This window comes from Melitaea cinxia, chromosome 17 (genome assembly GCF_905220565.1).
Source record: "Melitaea cinxia chromosome 17, ilMelCinx1.1, whole genome shotgun sequence".
In the NCBI taxonomy this organism is placed as follows: Eukaryota; Metazoa; Arthropoda; class Insecta; order Lepidoptera; family Nymphalidae; genus Melitaea; species Melitaea cinxia.
Window position 1 is genome coordinate 15,444,750 of NC_059410.1, and position 20,450 is coordinate 15,465,199.

At 37.6% G+C, this 20,450-nt stretch overlaps 1 protein-coding gene across 1 annotated transcript; it reads right to left on the bottom strand.

Annotated features, from left to right (window-relative positions):
• Positions 1–16,963: 16,963 nt before the first annotated feature.
• Positions 16,964–20,116, bottom strand: LOC123661447. The gene has a single exon (XM_045596403.1). It carries the CDS (start codon positions 20,114–20,116, stop codon positions 16,964–16,966), a length of 3,153 nt encoding a protein of 1,050 aa, XP_045452359.1.
• Positions 20,117–20,450: the final 334 nt, after the last annotated feature.

The window sequence follows — 20,450 nt, forward strand, 5'->3', positions numbered from 1 at the left end:
AAATCTCGGGGCTGGCTGCTGGCTGCCTTCATGGAGAAAAAGGTACTCTTTATGATGAACTCCTTCTTTAGGAAGCCAGAACGGCGCAAATGGATCTGGTTGAGTCTCGATGGCACCGTCAGGAACGAGATTAGTAGTGCTCTCAAACAACTTAAAAACAAAAAGGCGCCGGGTGATGGCGGAATCACAACTGAGCTTTTGAGAGCGGTTGGTAAGCCAGTACTCAAATTCCTCCAAAGGGTCTTCAATTCCGTCATCCTCGAGGGCAAAACGCCAACGACATGGAATAGAAGTGCGGTGGTGCTACTCTTCAAAAAGGGTGATAAATCCCTACTGAAAAACTATAGGCCAATCTCGCTTCTAAGCCATGTCTACAAGCTGTTTTCGAGAGTCATTATGAACCGTCTCGCACGCAAGTTTCACGACTTCCAGCTTCCCGAACAAGCCGGGTTCCGTAAAAGTTTTAGCACCATAGACCACATACATACGCTGCGGCAGGTTATACAGAAAACCGAGGAGTATAACTTGCCATCATGCTTAGCGTTTGTGGACTATGAGAAGGCCTTTGATTCGATTGAGACATGTGCTTCAGGCTCTTCAGAGGTGCCAAGTGAACTGCAGATACGTCGAGGTGCTGAGGTACTTATACTCTAACGCCACAATGTCGGTCAGATATCGAAGCCAATACTACTTCAACGAGGCGTGAGGCAAGGGGATGTTATATCTCCGAAGCAGTTTACCGCCGCGTTGGAGGACGCTTTCAAACTTCTTGACTGGAAAGGATTCGGCATCAACATCAATGGCGAGTACCTTACCCACCTTCGTTATGCCGATAACGTAGTCCTTATGGCAGAGACTTTGGGAGACCTGAGTACAATGCTCGAGCATCTCAACAGTGTTTCCTAAAGAGCGGTTCTCAAACTGAACATGGACAAGATGAAAATTATGTCGAACGCCCATGTCGCACCCGCTCCAGTTCGCATTGGAACACTATTCTCGAAGTTGTTGACCATTACATATATCTAGAACAGTCAATTCAGTTAGGTAAGTCCAACTTCGAGAACGAGATCTCTCGCCGAATCCAACTCATGATGACAGCGAATGGACAGCGTTCGGGAAAATACGAAAAATCTTTGCATCCAATATCCTGCAGTGTCTGAAGACGAAAGTCTTCGACCAGTGTGTGTTGCCAGTGATGACATATGGATCCGAAACATGGTCGCTAAATATAGGCCTCATAAGAAGGCTCAAAGTCGCTCAGTGGGCGATGGAGGGAGCAATGCTCGGTATTTCCCTGCGTGATAGAGTAAAAAATGAGAAGATCCGTAGGAAAACCAGGCTAACCGACATTTCTCGAAGGGTCGCACAGCTGAAGTGGAAATGGGCAGGGCACATAGCTCGAAGGACCGATGGCCGATGAGGCGGAAAGGTTCTCGAGTGGCGACCACGTACCAGGTGCCGCAGCGTTAGCAGGCGGACCCCCACAAGGTGGACCGACGATCTGGTCAGGGTCGCGGGAAGCCGCTAGATGCGTGCTGCGCAGGACAGTTCGTCGTGGAAAGTATTAGGGGAGGCTTAAGCTCAGCAGTGGGCGTCTGTGAGCTGATATGATGATGATGAGACGAAAAAATACTCAAGTAAATACGCATTTTCAAAGATTACTCCAAAAGTTATAATGAGCACATGATAAACATCGGCTTTCGATTAAATTAAAAATTATAAAAATCGATACACCCAGTAATAAGTTATGCGGATTTTCGAGGGTTTCCCTCGATTTCTCTAGGATCTCATCATCAGCTCTTGGTTTCCTTATCATGGTACCACATTTAGGATATCTCCTTTCCAACAAAAAATAATTGTGTTTGCTCGCAAACGAAAAAAACCGACTTCAATTACATCGACGAGTAATACCGGTGGACCGATTTCGACAAATTTGTTTTAATCGAAAGCTGGTGTGTGTCAATTGGTCCCATTTAAATTTATTTGAGATCTAACAACTACTTTTCGAGTTATATCTATTAATGCGTTTTTACTTGACGCTTTTTTCGTCGACCTACGTTGTATTATACCGCATAACTTTCTACTGGATGTACCGATTTGAATAATTCTTTTTTTGTTGGAAAGGGGATATCTCTAGTTTAGTACCATGATAAAGAAACCAGGATCTGATGATGAGATCCCAGAGAAATCGAGGGAAACTCTCGAAAATCCGCAATAACTTTTTACTGGGTGTTTCGATTTTGATAATTTTTAATTTAATGAAAAGCTGATGTTCATCATGTGGTCACATTTAAATTTTATCGATATCTGATTACTACTTTTTGAGTAATCTTTGATAACGCGTATTTACTTGACAATTTTTTCGTCTACCTACGTTGTATTACTTGTCGATGTAATTGAAGTCGGTTTTTTTTCGTTTGTCTGCAAACACAATTATTCTTTTTTTGTTCTTCAGCCTATTTGAATAAAGTTATTTTTGATTGTGATTTACAAGGCTTATGCTTTCATTTCATTTATTATTTCGTTACAACAAAGATTTCTTTCTGTCGGGATGTTTTGTTTCTACGTATCTTTATTTCACGTGCAAATGCCAATCTTAAAACAATTCAATTAAGACAATGGGTACCTTTCGGCATATCTGTGGCGTTTATTGCCGATACTTTCAATAGAAGTATTCAGAGTCATTGATAACTTTACATTGCTGTACCTAAGTAATTTTTTACAAATAAAATAAAATTAAATTAAATTGTAAACGATGATTCATAGTCTGTTTTGCAGTTTATTTGAACGAAACAATTTTTAAACATTGACTTTATAACAAAGCTCTGAACACATTCCAAGGGAGAAGAACGTCAACTGCTAGTTTTATAATAATAATAACTTATTTAGTTTGCCAGAATACGGTATACAGGTTGTCAAATTCAAAACTTTAGCCAACATATCCTACCGATTTTGCAAATATACTTTAGTGTAACACAAATAATTCATTTTAATTTATAAACTGTCTAATAAACGAAAGAAATCATGCCAATAAGAAAAAACAAATATGAATATGAATTAATTAATTACAAAATCCATGTCAAATATGGTCGTTTAAGTACTCATTAATATTATAATATAATTTATTCAACAGAAATTCATAAAACAATTTTCTGAATACTACCAGTGCTAAACCCTTACAAGAGCCTGGTATTTTATTAACCGACTTCCAAAAAAGGAGGAGGTTCTCAATTCGACTGTATTTTTTTAACCGACTTCCAAAAAAGGAGGAGGTTCTCAATTCGACTGTATTTTTTTTTTTATGTATCACAATTATTATCTTTAATTGTTTGTCGCTTTTGCAATTTTTTATGTGCTGATACACGCTTTTGGCACATTTTTCTAGGCGTCATTCCGGATCCAATGAGCTACACATAATTTTAAGAGCAGTATCTCTATTTTCGACCATTTTCAGTTTGTCGACGAGACTACTTTTGCTAAAGTTCAAGATTTTTTTTAATAATACAACGTACGTACACAGTCCTAAAGAAAGCAAATTAATGCTTGTTAACTGAATTCCAAAAAAGGAGAAGGTTCTCAATTTGATTGTGTTTTTTAATGTATGTTCCTTAAGAACTTTTGACTTGGTGGACCGATTTAGACAAAAAAATTTTTATCGAAAGGTGATGTGTCTCATTTGGTCTGGTCGGGGAGAACGAGATAGTCAATTGGCGCATATTACATTGTTCTAACTTACATTGTTCTAAAGGAGACGGGCGGGGTCTACAATACCGTAAGCAGTAAGGGTGCAATAAAACTTTACCTGAGTTGCGGGAAATGCTACGAGGAACTTCTTACTTCAGTTACGTGGTGGTCGTCCTCGCATTCAGTTGTCACATTGCTTGAATAGAGTAAATTCTGTGAGTTGTGATCCGAATTGAATCTCCAATTTAAAAAATAAGTAATTAATTTGGGACTTAAATAATCAAAAATAATAAGATGTCACAGCAGAGCAAAGGTCAGTAATATTTTTAATTCAACTAACAATAATTATTTAAGTTTTATGTGTGCTTGTAATATCAATTTACCTTGGTTTACGGCAAATCAGTAAACAACTCTTAAACCGATTCAATAATATAATGAATACTGAGTAATATAGTGAGTGTACAGTTCCTTAAAATAAACAACACATGCAAACAAGAGATGTCTAATTTGGTATTATAGCAATTTTGACAATAATCGAAATCAATTTATAAGGAATGAGGAACTCAACTCAATGTTGATTTTTTAAGAAGCACGCCATTGATATAGCCCTAAACATATTAATCATAGATGTTGTATCTTTTTATTATAATTAATATATTTGTTTTTATCATAATTAATTTAACAAATGTTTTATATTATTTTATTCAATAATAGATTCAATAATATAATACATACCGCGTAATAGTAATAGTACCTGGGTGACCGAGCTTAGCTCGGTATTTGTAGTAAACTCGTGTGTTTTGGAAATAATATTTAAATACGAATTACATATTGATAAAATATGAATAACATTTTTCGATTTTACCGACATAATAATAAAAAATATGAACTGGCTATTTAAACAAAAAAAAAATAACGAGTGCAATTAGAAAAAAAAAGGAAAAAATAATAATCGATCTGGAAATATTATAATTTGAACCGTGGTCTCTTCGGTCGATCGCGACCGACCGATTTTCCACCTGAGCTATTACAACTTTAATGACAATTGCGAAATTTACTTTCATTGTCTGAAAATAGCGATAAAACGACATTTTTAAAAATGAATCCTAGCTATACCGATTTATCTCCCTCGAAATCCCCCGTATACTAAATTTCATGAAAATCGTTGGAGCCGTTTCCGAGATTCAAATTATATATAAATATATACAAAAATTGCTCGTTTAATATTATAAGATACTAGCTGACCCGGCCACGCGTTGCTGTGGCTAAAGTTTTTGTTATATTACATTATAGTAAACAATCTAAGAGGAACAATAAGAGAACATCAATCAGTCATTGAATTATACGGTATTTCGCTCACTACAAAATAAATTTAATTAATTTTATAGCGTCAACAACACGTGGTAATTATGCTGTTAAAATGTAGCTTATATGACACGTTCGTAGATTTACCACAGCAGCGCCATCTATTGATTACTTACTCAACCCAGTCGAAAGGTATCGACATCTGTTAGAATCGTTTGGAGTTAAGAGATAATTGTGACTGTCAAATAATAACAGACAAATAATTAGCAATAAATTAAAATTGCGACTATAATTTGAGATTTAAACTATCCTATCTCTCAAGTTGGATCGAACTGCACATGGTGTGCGAATTTTATTATAATCGGTTAAGTGGTTTAGGAGTCCATTGAGGACAAACATTGTGACACGAGATTTATATATATTAAGATTACGATGCATTATTTGGACACCTCCTCACCATCTATATAGCATACATTTTAAATTTCAAGTCTTTCACTTCAAAAACATAAGACTTTCATTCAAACTTCCGACCCCCGTTTTATCCCTTTAGGGGTCGATTTTCGTAAAATTAGTTCTTAGCGGATGTTTACACCCCATAAGGAACCTACCTGCCAAATTTCAAGTTTGTAGGTGTTGTAGTTTCGGAGATTTCGTGATGAGTGAGTAAACCTACCATCCCCCGTTTTAACCCCAAAAGGGAGTTGATTTCTAAAGACATATTATTTGGACATCTTCTCATCATCTATAAGGCATACATTTCAAATTTCAAGTCTCTTACTTCAAAAACATGGGACTTTCACACAAACTTCCAACCCCCGTTTTACCCCCTTAGGGGTCGAGTTTCGTAAAATCCGTTCTTAGCGAATGTCTACAACCTATAAGGAGCCTACCTGCTAAATTTCAAGTTTGTAGCTATTATAGTTTCGGAGATTTCGCGATGAGTGAGTCAGCGTACCATCCCCCGTTTTAACCCCAAAAGGGGGTTGATTTCTAAAGATATGTTATTTGGACACCTTTTCACCATCTATAGAGCTTACATTTTAAATTTCAAGTCTCTTACTTCAAAAACATAGGACTTTCATACAAACTTCCATCCCCCGTTTTACCCCCTTAGGGGGTGAGTTTCGTAAAATCCGTTCTTAGCGGATGCTTACGTCTTATAAGGAACCTACTTGCCAAATTTCAAGTTTGTAGGTGTTATAGTTTCGGAGATTTCGTGATGAGTGAGTGACCTTTCGCTTTTATATATATTATTATTATTATAGATTATAGATTATAGATTAATAGAATAAGATAGTGAGTGCACAATTCCTTAAAATAAACAACACATGCAAACAAGAGATGATTTATTTGAAGTATAACAATTTGGTAAATAATACAAGTCAATTGATATCGAGGCTTTTAAATTTACGAAATATATGATGTATATTTCTAACTTGTATGTTAAATAATATTCGTTTGTAACATATCAGTAATATTCTTTGTCATAAACTTTCGAACGATAAGCCCACGCATGCAAATTTGCAACCACGGGTGTCAAAGCTGTGGTCTCGTTACCGCGACACGCTAGTCACTGGGTTCGTTAATTTTATTGAGGCGTCATAACGTGGTATTAAGTTTATTTCAAGTTAACTCCGAAATGATTTGAGGCCCGCGGTGGAAAAAACATTGAGAATGAAATCGTATCAGACAACGAAGTGCTGTGACGCTGAGAGTGACAGCGCCTTAAGCTGGGGAAAGCGTGTGTAAGCGGACAAAAAGCAAGTGTCAATGTTGGAGTTTTATTGATTTTGTTAGCATTTTTAATACGTCGTGCTAGTGCTAAAAATGACAATTACAAAAATATTTACGTATACCTATCACACTTAAAGGCAATTTGAAATAGGACATCGAAATAGACAACAGAAAGTCTATTAGGTATTAATGTTGTTTTAAACTTTAGTAAGAATTAAAAAAAAATTGTCGAAATCGGTCCACACGGTCAAAAGTTCTGATGTAACATACATAAAAAAAAATAGTCGAATTGAGGACCTCCTCCTTTTTTGGAAGTCGGTTAAAAATACTGATAAAAATAAATATGATGACCTAGTCAATGTTAAGAGCCATTTCACAATTTTACGCTCTGCAAGTTTAGGTAAATTTGGTCGCATCGCGCGAATCGTATGAGCCGCGCGGCGCGATCTTTGTGCTAGTAAGTATAGTGTGACAACCAAAAGACCATCTTGATCATTTTCTAATGTATAATTAAAATTAATAACTATGGTATAAAATGTTTTTTACATAATTAATTTGTTAAAAATTTCAAGTATGTTATATAACAACAGTCAATAAATTTAAAATAAAAATAAAAAATCAATTTTATGAAACAATTTTTTTTAAATTGATTTAGTTTTTTTAGTTTACGAATGAATCTGATATTTACGATATGAATAAAATAGCATTTTATGACATCGACACCGACAAACATATTAATCAACAAATAACAAGACAAACAGATTGAAATGCCTATTTGTATTGATAGTGTGAGAAAAGAAAATTAAATTATACATTTGTTTACAGAAATTATCATTATATTATTTTACAGTCATTTTCGTAATATGTTTATTTTATTATGAAAGTATCAAATGCGGTTTATCCGCTATAACAACAGGCGCTTGGCGCGTGTGAGCGAAAGAGACGGCTGCGCAGAACTCGACTGATTTACCGGGCTTGATGCGTGGTAATATATACTATCTTTTTATTATTTAATATAAAATGTATTAAAAATAATTACATCTTTTAATTATTATTTTTTTTGTATTCCTTAATGATGTAAGTTTACTTTGATGAAGATAGTTCGTTAAAATTTCTTAGTTTTCTAAGAGAAATATCTCTTTTAAAATTGTACTTATTTGGAAATTATTCGTAACTTTAAATTTTTTTATCGTTTAATAGAGATACAAATGGAATAAAAATCTATGATAGTGTGCAACAAAATTATATTATGATATTTTTTTAAAATGGTTTCAACGTAGAGGTTATTGAAAAGTAGGACTTCAAAGTATACATTGCGACCGTTTACCTAGGGAGGAGGCTGATGAAAAGGTTAATAATTTTATACACATAATATAAATCAAAATTCTGATCCGACTATGGACTACAACAAAGGTTGATTTATTATATTTCAAGAATATAAATTACATTATTGCATCCAACACTGAGATTAACGACGTCTTAATATTACAATTTCGCGGATTGTTACCGATTTTTGTGAAATGGCTCTTAATATTAATTAATTTTCATAAATTAACTTCTGCTGTACTCTTTAAACAATCGATTTTATATTTATTTAAACAAAAGGTTTTTTTGGGTTCCGTACCTCAAAAGGAAAATCAGTACCCAGTTTTAGGATCACTTTCTGGTCCAATTGTCTGTCAAGACCCTTTTTCTCAAAAACGCGTGGAAGTATTAAGCTGAAATTCTTATCAAATACTCAGTTCTAGTTTTTCTCGGAGTTGTAAAAGATTAAACTTCTAAGCCAGGGGTTCCCAAACTTATTTTGTCTACTGCCCACTTTGAGAATAGATTATTTTATAGTGCCCCCATTTTTTCACCAATTTGAAACCACTATAATTTCAAATAAAATAACTATTGCGAGCTATATTAACGGAGATTAAACATTAATTCTAAACGAGACTTTTACTATAACCCGCAAGAGTTAGCTTAAGACCTGACCGCAGTAGGTAGTACGGGCTACAGCTGCCATTGAGAATGAATATTGAAACGCAACTTGGTAGTATTTAATTTAATTCAAAATAAAACAAACACAATCGATTCAAATATAAAAACTAATGTGAAATGTGTTTAAAGTCCCCCCAAGCCTCTACGCAATGCTATTATTTTTGCTGAGTCTCTTGCCCCTTTAGGCCCGCAGAGCCCACATGGGGGCGTTATCGTCTACTTTGGGGAAGGCTGTTTTAAGCTATTATGCTGCGAATTTCCGACATTCGCAAGGGAATCAAAACCTACAGGGTAATTACTTTCGGTGAACTCAGAATCTTGACATTTGGTATGAAGCTACGTCTTATAGCACAGATAGAGGAAAAATTGCGAATAGCATAAATTTTTAGTTACGTCATATAAAAATATGTTCAATAATTTTTGTAAGGAACCCTCGGAGCGCGAGTCCAACTCGCACTCGGCCGATGCTTTATAATATAATTGTATTACTTAGTTTGAATGTCTAATAATTGTTGGACAGATATAGAATTATTCTGTATGTACAAGGCATTGATAGGTTTTACATAAAAATAATAATAAAGTTCACTATCGCGATTGTTCTCAAACAGAAGAGAACTGAATTCGCAGTAAAACTTTATGAGGTAACACGCATAAAAACAATAGAAACCGGCCAAATGCGAGTCGGACTCGCACACGAAGGGCTCCGTGCCATTGACTAGGTTAAATATTTAGACAATTTTTTTATCTAAATATTTTATTATTAAAGCATGTCGGTATGAAGGGTAGACTTGTCTCGCGTACGACAGTGCTAGCGCCGACAAGCAAATATACAATTAGGTATTTAATGAACATTTCAAGTGCCTACCTGTTACCATTTATTGATATATATATATATATAGGAAAATTACAGTACTCGGCTATAAATAATGCACCGACCACGTCGACCTTTGGAAAGAGACAATCGGCTGATTTCCACTTCGTAGAACATTGTTATGGCCGGATAGTGTACACTCGTCTTTGACAACTTGCAAGACGTCGTCGGTCGGGTCAGCTTAATAACTAGCTGCTCTTTGAATGTCTCTCGCTTGCTATCTCTTTTATTAAAACTGTAAGATTAAGCGTCAACCTTAAGTCAACATAATCCGATTCTTAAGTTATTTGTAGCAGTAGGTTTAATAAACCACACAGCGTTACGGCGTCAGCGATTTCAGAACTACAAAAACCTTATAATATATACTTAACAAATAACACACAACTGTTGTTGTGTGTTGTAACTAACATTGTGACACGAGAATTTTATATATAAGATATATATATATATATAGAGGTATATGGCCAACCATAATATCTATGTTCTGGGATAAATTCGTCGTTTATGGACCGATTTTGATAATGTTGGAAATGAGATATCCCATGGGTGTTACCATGATAAAGAAATCAGGACCTGATGATGGGATGCCGGAGAAATCGAGGGGAACCCTCGAAATTCGTTGTTCCGATTACTGCGTTTGTTAATTTTTTTCGTCTTCTTAAGTTGTATTACTTGTCGATGCAATTGAAGTTGGTTTTTCTCGTTTGCTAGCTAACACAATTATTATTTAAATAATATTAAAACATGGTCGTCTGTTCCTAAGGAATTCAACTTAATGTTGATTTTTAGGAAGCACGCCATTTATATAGCCCTAAACATATTATTTTCATAGACGTATCTTTTTATTATGATTAATATATTTGTTTTTATTCTAACTAATTTAATAAATGTTTTAAATTGTTTTTTTCACAGTTTTCATAGATATTTATGATGAAAAAACATATATCCGCACGAAGTTACTGGCTCTACTGCGGCAATATTATGATTTAGATTTCAAAGTTGACAAGTGGATCGACATATACACAAATATGCTAAACAAATTGGGACCGGCACCGCCGGAGCGAGATAGCAATGAGCCCGTTTCTTCAATTGATAGTATCAATGATAGTGTACTGAGAACAAACAAGTATGTGGGAGCACTTGCACATTACCTTGCCAATAAAAGAAAAAAAAGGGCCCTATCCAACACAACCGAAAATTCTGATATATCTGTCAAAGAGAATAAACCACCTGCGCAAGAGGAGCGTAGAGAACAGGACCTTGTGAGTATTTTGTATACACATGCAGACGATCGCTCAGGTGTAGTGGTACTTGTGCAATGTAGCCGCTAACCTAAACACTGGCGATCGCGGGTTCAATGCCCACACGAAGTAGCTTTGGAGACCAAGTAAAGCTCTCGGTTCCGGTTGTTATCATATACACCTGATAGCAATCGTTGATCTTATAAGGGTATATACCTGCCTACCGGCAGTGAGACGTTGAGAAAGAGGCCTAATTAAAGATAATTATTTTTCAGGTCCCGATTGGATCTGGACGTACTTTAGTCCCCAGAGATAAATACGATATGGTCAACTGGAAGTCCTGTAACACCGCCACCAGGACTTTGTTACGAGCTGTCTTCTCTAGAGCGTAAATATTATAATTGCATTGTTTTCAGCCAAATACACTTTTATTATATCTATACTAATATTGTAAAGAGGAAAAATGTGGTTTTTGGATTCTTTGTGTTTTTTCATTTTTTTAGTTAATGAATTAAAAACTAATGTGTTAATTTTTTCTCAGAGTTCTATCAACACATTCTTTAACCGGGAAACGGTCGCCGGCTTTTCCGGACAGGCCGGCTAAACTGTGTCTCGATCGACAGAAAGTTACTGATATTATAAGAGCAGTACGAAAAAGATTCAAGGTAGAAGAAAATGCTATTAGGTAAGTAGCTTACAGAAGGTTACTTAAATATTTTGGTCAAAATTCGGATCCCGAGTGGAGAAGTACCTCAAGCTTACAGAAGGTCATAGAGGAATAACACTGGTCCCAACCAGTGTTGTGTTCATGTGGTGAGTGAAGGAGCCAGAGCTCCTGGAGAGGGGCGGGAATAGGGTCGGCAAGGTGCTTGCGAGGCTCTTGGTGATACAGGAGTCTATAGGCTATGGAACAGCTTATCATCAGGCTTGTTGTACGCTTGTTGCGTGCGCGTTACAAAAAAGGAATATAACACAACCTACATGTCTTATTTAAACAAAATTCAATTTCTCACGTTACGTACATATGGTCTTTAAATCGTTAGTTAAATACTTTTTATTCGTCCACTCAATAAAAAAAAAACATTTTTACACTTGTAGTAGATTCAAACTGCTTTTTCAAATATTAATTAATTCATTGATTAAATTTAACAAAAAATATCTTGAGTAGACGTTGACGTAAAAATGTAACTTCTAACCGCTGCTACTGTATCGTGTCCAGTTCCCAAAGGTTATCTGGAAGAAATCGCTATTTAGCGATAAGATCGCCTTTGTACATCTTTATTGTATCTTTCTTTATATGTGTCTGTATTTTGGTGTACATTAAGAATAAATAAATTAAATAAATAAATAAATAAGTTTCATACAGGTAAAAATTAACCAAATATAATATATTTTTACAGGAACATAATAACTTTGAAATGCGCGGACGAAAATAAAATGGCGAAATTACGAAAAAAAAACGGACGAAAATAAAAGTCTCATTCAATTCATTTCTTTTATTACATTTCCTTCTCTTCAACCCACCGCAGTCCACTCCTGGACGTATGTTTCATTAACAAGCTGAATATCCCGGTTGTCCGCAATGAGGTAGGGCAAAGCGGGAAATTCCCTGCTCAAAATATGGAGCAGCCCATCTGGGTATCTGGACCGTAAGGTAATAAGAATACTGTTTTCAAGCAGTGTTGTGTTCCTGTTGGTGAGTAAGTTGACCAGAGCTCCTGGAGGGATTGGGGATTGGGTCGGCAACGCGCTTGCTTCTAGTGTTGCAGGCGTCTTTTGGCTATAGTAATCTCTTACCATCAGGCGAGCCTTGCGCTTGTTTGCCGACCTAGTTGTATAAAAAAAAGACAATATTTAAACCAACGATAAGCTTTGGTCTTCTAATTTGATTTATTTATTTATATATTTGTACAAAAAACCAACAAAAGCCAATTTCGGATTTTACATTATTTAAATTACACTGTTAAGGTCGACAAAGTTGAGTTGAGGTAGTAAAACACAGTTACAATAAAAATGAGAAATATATTTAATGTAATCCATGGTCAATAATGTGTGGATGTGTATGTGTAATTTTGTGAGTGTGTATGTCTGTGTATTTGTATGTAAGTGGGTGTGGGTATGGATAAGTGTCTGTCTCGATTATTCATACGTGCTAGCAAGTTTCTCTATTACAGCCCTTTTAAAGGAACTTCTAGATGTGGATAAAGGGTCAATCTCAGTAAACAACTTGTTATACTGAATTCCTGCTATAGTTTGAGCCACAAAGGGGAACATGAAAGAGATTCGTGTGCCTGGTACGTCTGCGAGGAGTATGAAACTGTAACATATCTGATGTTAACTGAATGCAATTAATAGAATTAGGACAGATGTCTTGTAGTAACATCATATCCGCTACGTTACGGCGATCTTCCAAGGTGGTAATTTTATAATGAGCACACGAGGTATCATATTTCGTAAATCTAAATATTGAACAAATTTACGTTGAATTTTTTCCAAGACCTGAATATATGTTACATACTGGGGTTATTGAATTCATAATAATATTGATTGATATTATAATTCATATAATCATTTATATTCCTTTAATCTTTTTTTTTGGAATTTATATAAATGTCTATAATTGTTATGTAGCTTATTATGTTGAAAAAACACGTCCAAATTCCTTATTTTTTTTTTGTAATGCATCTTTAGCTTATCGTGTTTGGCACTGTGGGACTTCTCCCTATTAATACTTTATTGTTCACCACAATTACACATTTAACATGAAACACATTAAAGACAGTTACAGACTGATTAGTACTCAAATTAAAACAAAATTAAAAGTGGTATGGACTGGAAAACTAAAATAACTTTACAAAGTCTAACAAGAGACAACACACAATTTTTTTATTGTATCTACATATATCTATCGACTAGACCCAGGTTACACTTAACAACAATTGTTATTAGCAATCGAGGTGAGAGCATTTAGCGCAGAAATATTTACACTTTCGCACACTAATACAAGGTTTTAACAGCATAACAAATGATATATAAAAATAGAATTTGCATCAGTTGCAACAGGCGGCCTTATCGCTAATACAGCGATCTCTTCCAGGCAACCTTTGGGCAGAGGACTAAATAAGAAGTGTGGGATGGTGCGCAAAAATATTATGTAACATACATATGAACATGTTGTAGTCACAAACGTACATGTACACCAGATACATTTACTTACATATACATCATACTTACTTACATATACATACATTCAGATATATACATACACATACATATACATACACATACAAACACAAACACATATATATCAATAATAATTTAAAAAAAAAAACTTGATAAATTTTAAATGACAGACAAAACATCATAGCATAAAGTACTGATTGAAATAAAATTGCTTGACATACATTAAGACGATAAATACATTTCTTTTGTGAGTTTTTCAAATGTCTCTAATGTTTGAGCATTCTTTATAGATAGTGGTAATGAGTTCCAAAGACGACAAGCTTCCACAGTAAAAGATTTAGAATAAAAGGATGTAGAATGTGGAGGGATCTTCAATATCCGGCTTTCTTTCGAACGGAGAGGCCGTTGTTGAGAATTACAGAGAAACTCATATCGATTTTTTAAATAGTGCGGAGCATTAGGATTGAAGAGGATAGTATAAAGAAGGGTCAATATGTGAGTATTCCTGCGAAGTCGTATAGGAAGCCACTTGAGTTTTTTTCGAAATTCAGAAACGTGGTCATATTTGCGAAGTCCAAATATAAGCCGAATACAGAGGTTTTGTAGCCGCTCAAGTTTATTTACTTGTTCCTCATTTATATTAACAAAGCACGTATCGGCGTAGTCAAGAATGGGAAGTAGAAGAGATTGCGCTATCTTTATTTTAGTGGAAATAGGGAGAAAGTTACGTAGCCTTTTTAGCAATTTCATCGAGGCAAACAATTTCCTACTGACTTCATTAACATGAGGAATCCAAGAAAGATATTTATCAAAAGTAACTCCCAAATTTTTAACCTTATCACTTATCGGTAAACAAACCCCATCAATATCTAAGATTTTTATTTTTGTGTTACCCACATTAGGAATTCTAAACATTTTTTTTTTTTTTTTGAATATCATATCAAAAATTGACCGCTCCAGCGGGGTTCGAACCCGCGTCTCCGACTTACCGTGTCGGCGCTCTAGCCAATTAAGCTATGGAACGATACACCCGCTCGAGCGAAATTTTTGATATGATAATTTTTAATTTTCGGTTTAAGCGAACCGTGGCGCCGTCTATAGTGAGCTCTTTACAGAAACCCGTAACTATTCAAAGTTTCATATTACAATGAAAATCTTTGACAGGAGACGACACCGTGCTATTTTTAATATCTAAGATTTTTATTTTTGTGTTACCCACATTAGGAATTCTAAACATTTTTTTTTTTTTGAATATCATATCAAAAATTGACCGCTCCAGCGGGGTTCGAACCCGCGTCTCCGACTTACCGTGTCGGCGCTCTAGCCAATTAAGCTATGGAACGATACACCCGCTCGAGCGAAATTTTTGATATGATAATTTTTAATTTTCGGTTTAAGCGAACCGTGGCGCCGTCTATAGTGAGCTCTTTACAGAAACCCGTAACTATTCAAATTGGAGGATTGGATTGGAGCGGTCAATTTTTGATATGATATTAAAAAAAAAAAAAAAATTTTTAAACCCCATCAATTATTAATGGCGGTAATTGCGTCCAGTTGATACGGGAAATCAACTTCTGACTGCCGACGACAATAACCTGCGTTTTTGTACGATTAACCCTTAAACCACAAGACTTACTCCATCGTTGAATAGATGTAAGATCTTTATTCAACAAATTTATGAAATAAAAATCGAAAATAATAGAGGGAACAACACGCCACCTTGCGGCACGCCAGCTTTACTCATACACCAGTTGTAAGAATGTTTAATGCGAACTGGGCGAATGGGAGCGTGGATGTTATAAAGATTAGTTAAAAGAGAATTAAACGTAGTAACACGCTCATCAATTGTATCGGCAGTGAGAACCACCGACCAATCGATTTTAACGGCATCTTCATGCAAGCGATCATGGTCGATTCCATCAAAATTACGCAGCATAAGGATCCTAGATTTTGGTTTAGGTGGTCGCAGTCTATACGATAAGTAGATAAGGTTACATTACACTGATCATATTTTTCAACAAGGTCAGTGGAGGAGACAATAATTAAATCGAGAAGAGAGGGGTTACGATTTGGGAAACAGTGTGTGGCCGAAAGAGGTAATATATTTAAATTAGATGAAGTAATGAGAGAGTTGAGTTTTACAGATTTATAGTCATTTTTTAGTAAACACGTGTTAAAATCACCCATGAGAATGGTGTGATCGTATTGAGGAGAGAATTTTTCAAGAAGACTTTCTAGTTGTGAAAAGTAGTCAATAGAAACAGAAGGATTATAAAACACACATAGGAGGGGCTTAGAGTGAGAAAAAGTAAGCTCTAAGAAAAGATGTTCTGCACTAGGACCGGAAGAAGATGGAAAGGGAATAATACAGCCAGTGATAGTTTATGGATAGAAGAATAGTTGTGTTTGCAGGCAAGCGAAGAAAACCGACTTCAATTATATCGACAAGTAATACAACGTAGGTAAATAGTCAAGTAAATACGCATTATCAAAGAATACCCCAAAAGTTGTAATCAGATCTCGATGAAATTTAAATGTGACCACATGATAAACATCGGCTTTCGATTAAATTAAAAATCATCGAAATCGGTACACCCAGTAAAAAGTTATGCGGATTTTCGAGGGTTCCCCTCGATTTCTCTGGAATCCCATCATCAGATTCTGGTTTCCTTATGGTACCACACTTAGGATATCCAACAAAGAAGATTTATCAAAATCGTCATAAACGACGAAGTTATCCCCGAGCATAGATAAAAAAAATGTATACATTTTTATACGGTCGAATTGAGTACGATAGTCTACTAATGTATTAAATCTACCGCCGAAGAAAGACAAATAAAGATATTATTAACATAACATTAAACCCAAATAAAATTTTATAAATAAAATATTCCACGAATAAATAGCACAGCCGACATATAAAAGATTAGTTAAGGCCTGTAACATCTTGACAGATGATTTAATCAGTGTCTGTGTTATTTATGCGACAACGCCGTTCGTGGCTGAATAAGCCAATCCGTGAACGACACATTCGTCCACACTTTGGACACACATATTGGGGATTCATCGGTGGAGGAGCCCCCTCGCGATTGTGTCTCTTGGCACGCCTTTGAGCCAGGTCTTCGAACCAGGTGCTATCGTGGGTTTTGCAACCCGTGAAGATGGTCTTCCGCCACTCATTGCGGTTCGATGCTAGATCTTCCCAAGAGTTGCGATCAATGTTAAATGCAACCATGTCACGTTTAGCGCAATCCCTGAAACGCAGCATAGGTCGCCCCACGTTACGCTTTGCAAACGCAATTTGGCCCAATAAGGTTTGTCTGGGCAAACGCGCACTGCTCATTCGGTGTATATGTCCCAGCCATCTCAGGCGTTTCTGTTTGAGGAGAGCGACAACACTAGGAAGCTGTGCAATCCCCAACACTCTCTCATTTGTTACTCTGTCCTTCCACGTGATGTTAAGTACGCTACGAAGACAGCGCATGTGGAAAGTGTTAAGTCTTCGCTCTTGTTTGGCGTACGACGTCCAGGTTTCGGCTCCGTACAAGAGTATGCTTAATATGCAAGTTTGATAGACTATCATCTTAGTCTTTGCGGTAAGGTGTTTGTTATTCCATACTCTTGTACGCAGCCTGCCGAACGTCGTGGCCGCTTTGCCGATGCGGATATCAATCTCTCCGTCAACGGAAAGATTATTCGACACAGTTGACCCCAAGTAACAGAACTTGTCGACTACTTTCAAGGGTTCGCCTTCCAGCAAGATAGAAGGCTGGTAGGTGTAGCTCTGCGCTAGAATTACGGTCTTCGTTGCATTTATGGACATGGAGAACAGCGAACATGCGTATGCAAACTTGTCCAACAAAGTCTGAAGCTCCCCGGGAGTTTTCGCCACGAAGGCTGCGTCGTCGGCATAGAGCAGACTATCGATATATAAATCCTCTCGTTTACGGGAAGATTTCAACTGGGCGGTACCAAACAATTTCCCATCCGCTCTTGTGTGTAGGTGAACTCCCTGTTGTGCATCACCGAAGGCAACTTTCAGCAGCAAGGAGAAAAATATGCCGAACAAAGTGGGTGCCAACACACAGCCCTGGCGAACCCCTCTTCGCATGTCGAAAGCGTCGGACATTTGGCCATCAAAGATAACGGTACCCTTCGTGTCATCGTGAAGAGATTTCACCAGCTTCAGCAGTTTTGGGGGACATCCTATTTTCTCAAGCGCGATGTATAGCCCCTCCCTACTCACCGTATCGAAAGCTTTGTTTAAATCAACAAATGCGATCAGCAGGGGCGTGTTCTGCTCTCGGCACTTCTCTTGAAGTTGCCGAAGGGTAAAAATCATGTCCGTGGTTGACCGTCCAGAGCGAAAGCCACACTGGGCCTCAGGGTATACCCGTTCAGCAAGACTTTGCAGTTTAGTCAACATGACCCTTGCAAATAGTTTGCCAACGATGCTAAGAAGAGATATGCCGCGGTAAGAGTTACAATCGCCGCGGTCACCTTTCCCCTTATACAATGTAACAATATTTGCATCTCGCATATCCTGAGGAAATCGCCCCTCCTCCCAGCATTTGCCCAGAAAGTTATGCAGAAGTGGTAACACACACTTGAGTTTTAGGAGTTCTGTGAGGATACCATCTACCCCGGGACTCTTGTTGCATTTGAGCTGCAGAACGGCCGCATGAAGGTCTCCAATGGTAGGCAGGCTATCGAGCTCAGCCATAACCGGTAATGTCAGAATAAGTTCCCTTGCTACGTGGCTGATCTCGGCTGGTTGAGAATAAAGCTCTGTGTAGTGTTCTGCCCACCTTTCCAGCAGACGACTACTGTAGGTTATAATAGAGCCGTCGATCTCTCTCAAGGGAGCCGTTTTCTTTTGTACAGGGCCGATAGCCATTCTAATCCCCGCGTAAACACCGCGAAAGTTTCCTGCATCCGCACAATCCTGGATGTTTCTGCACAGGTCCATCCAATACGCGTTGGCAAACTGACGGCAAGTTCGCTGGAGGGAAAATTTTGCAGTGCAGAGTTCAGCGCGTGTGACTTCACAGGGATCAAAATGGTAGTTGAGTGCAGCCTGTCGCTTGGAGTCAATTAAAGGCTGAAGCTGATCTAGGTTTTCGAAAAACCAGTCTGATGATTTCACCCTACAATATCCGAAAACTTTACCAGCAGTTTTGGTGAGCAGCTCCTTGATGGATTCCCATTCCACTTCTATAGGAGCATTCACATCCCAAGTAGCTGTCTGATGTCGCACGGTTGAACTAAAAGACTCCACTAACTCAGGATCCCTAGTTTTGGGAAGGTTTAAGGTCTTCCGTCCAGGGGTTTTGGAGGAATGAATCTTTTTTGGCGAAAGACGTATTTTGCTAGCCACTAGGGAGTGATCCGTGTCGCATTGCGCGCCGTGGAACGTTCTCGTATGGGCGACCCTCCCCAAATCCCCTCTTTTGGTTAAGACAAGGTCCAATTGATGCCAATGACCGGACCGGGGATGCCTCCAGGAGACCTTACGCATTAGTTTTCCTTTAAAATAAGTGTTTGTGACACACAGCTGGAATTTAGAGCAAAACTCTAGTAGACGTTGGCCATTTTCGTTTTGCTTACCCACGCCATGATAGCCAAGGCATTCGGGCCAGGTGGCGTTGTCCTGTCCCACACGTGCGTTAAAGTCACCCAGTATATACAATCGATCCCCGGGCGGTACATTGCGTGCAGCGTTGCACAGATCATCGTAAAAGACGTCTTTAGATTCCGCAGTCGAGGTTAGTGTAGGGGCGTAAGCGGAAATTAAAGTAATAAAGCCGCATTTAGTGTTAAGCCGTAAGACCATTATACGCTCCGTCAGACCCCGCGGTGTTTCTATGGCATTTAGTAAAGTATTGTGGACTGCAAAGCCCACGCCATGTTCACGGTGTTCGTTTGAGTCCTTGCCTTTCCAAAAGAAGGTGTAGTTTTGTTCTCGCAATGAGCCCTCATCCGGAAGCCTGGTTTCTTGTAGTGCAGCAATAGAAATGTTAAGGCGTGCAAGTTCCAGATCAATAGCAGCTGTTTTGCGCAGTTGAAATGCGTAATCTGAAGTCTCCGAGCTGTCGGGGAGACCTGTCCTCATTTTACGGACATTCCAAGTACTGAAGCGCATGGAAATGGTTGCTTTGTTGGTTCCTTTTCGCTGTTTATTCGCGGGTGTAAAACAACACAGCACCGTTTGTCGGGTGAAACCCTATGTTCCCAACACCCCAGGGGAACATACGATGCCGGGACGGACCAGTACCATATTGACTGGGGGCTGCCCAGTTTGAAGCGGGCGGTAACTGATCAGTGGATCTACGATGGACCCTCCCACTGTCAAGAGTGACCCCTGGCGCCTACACTTACGTCCATTTGTGCTGGCTTAGAACCGGTGACTGTCACTCCCCGTGTTGCTTTCCACGCCGCGGAACGAC

Excerpts from the sequence above, each read along its gene's own strand:
- LOC123661447 (XM_045596403.1), bottom strand. The coding sequence starts at position 20,116 with ATGAGGACAGGTCTCCCCGACAGCTCGGAGACTTCAGATTACGCATTT.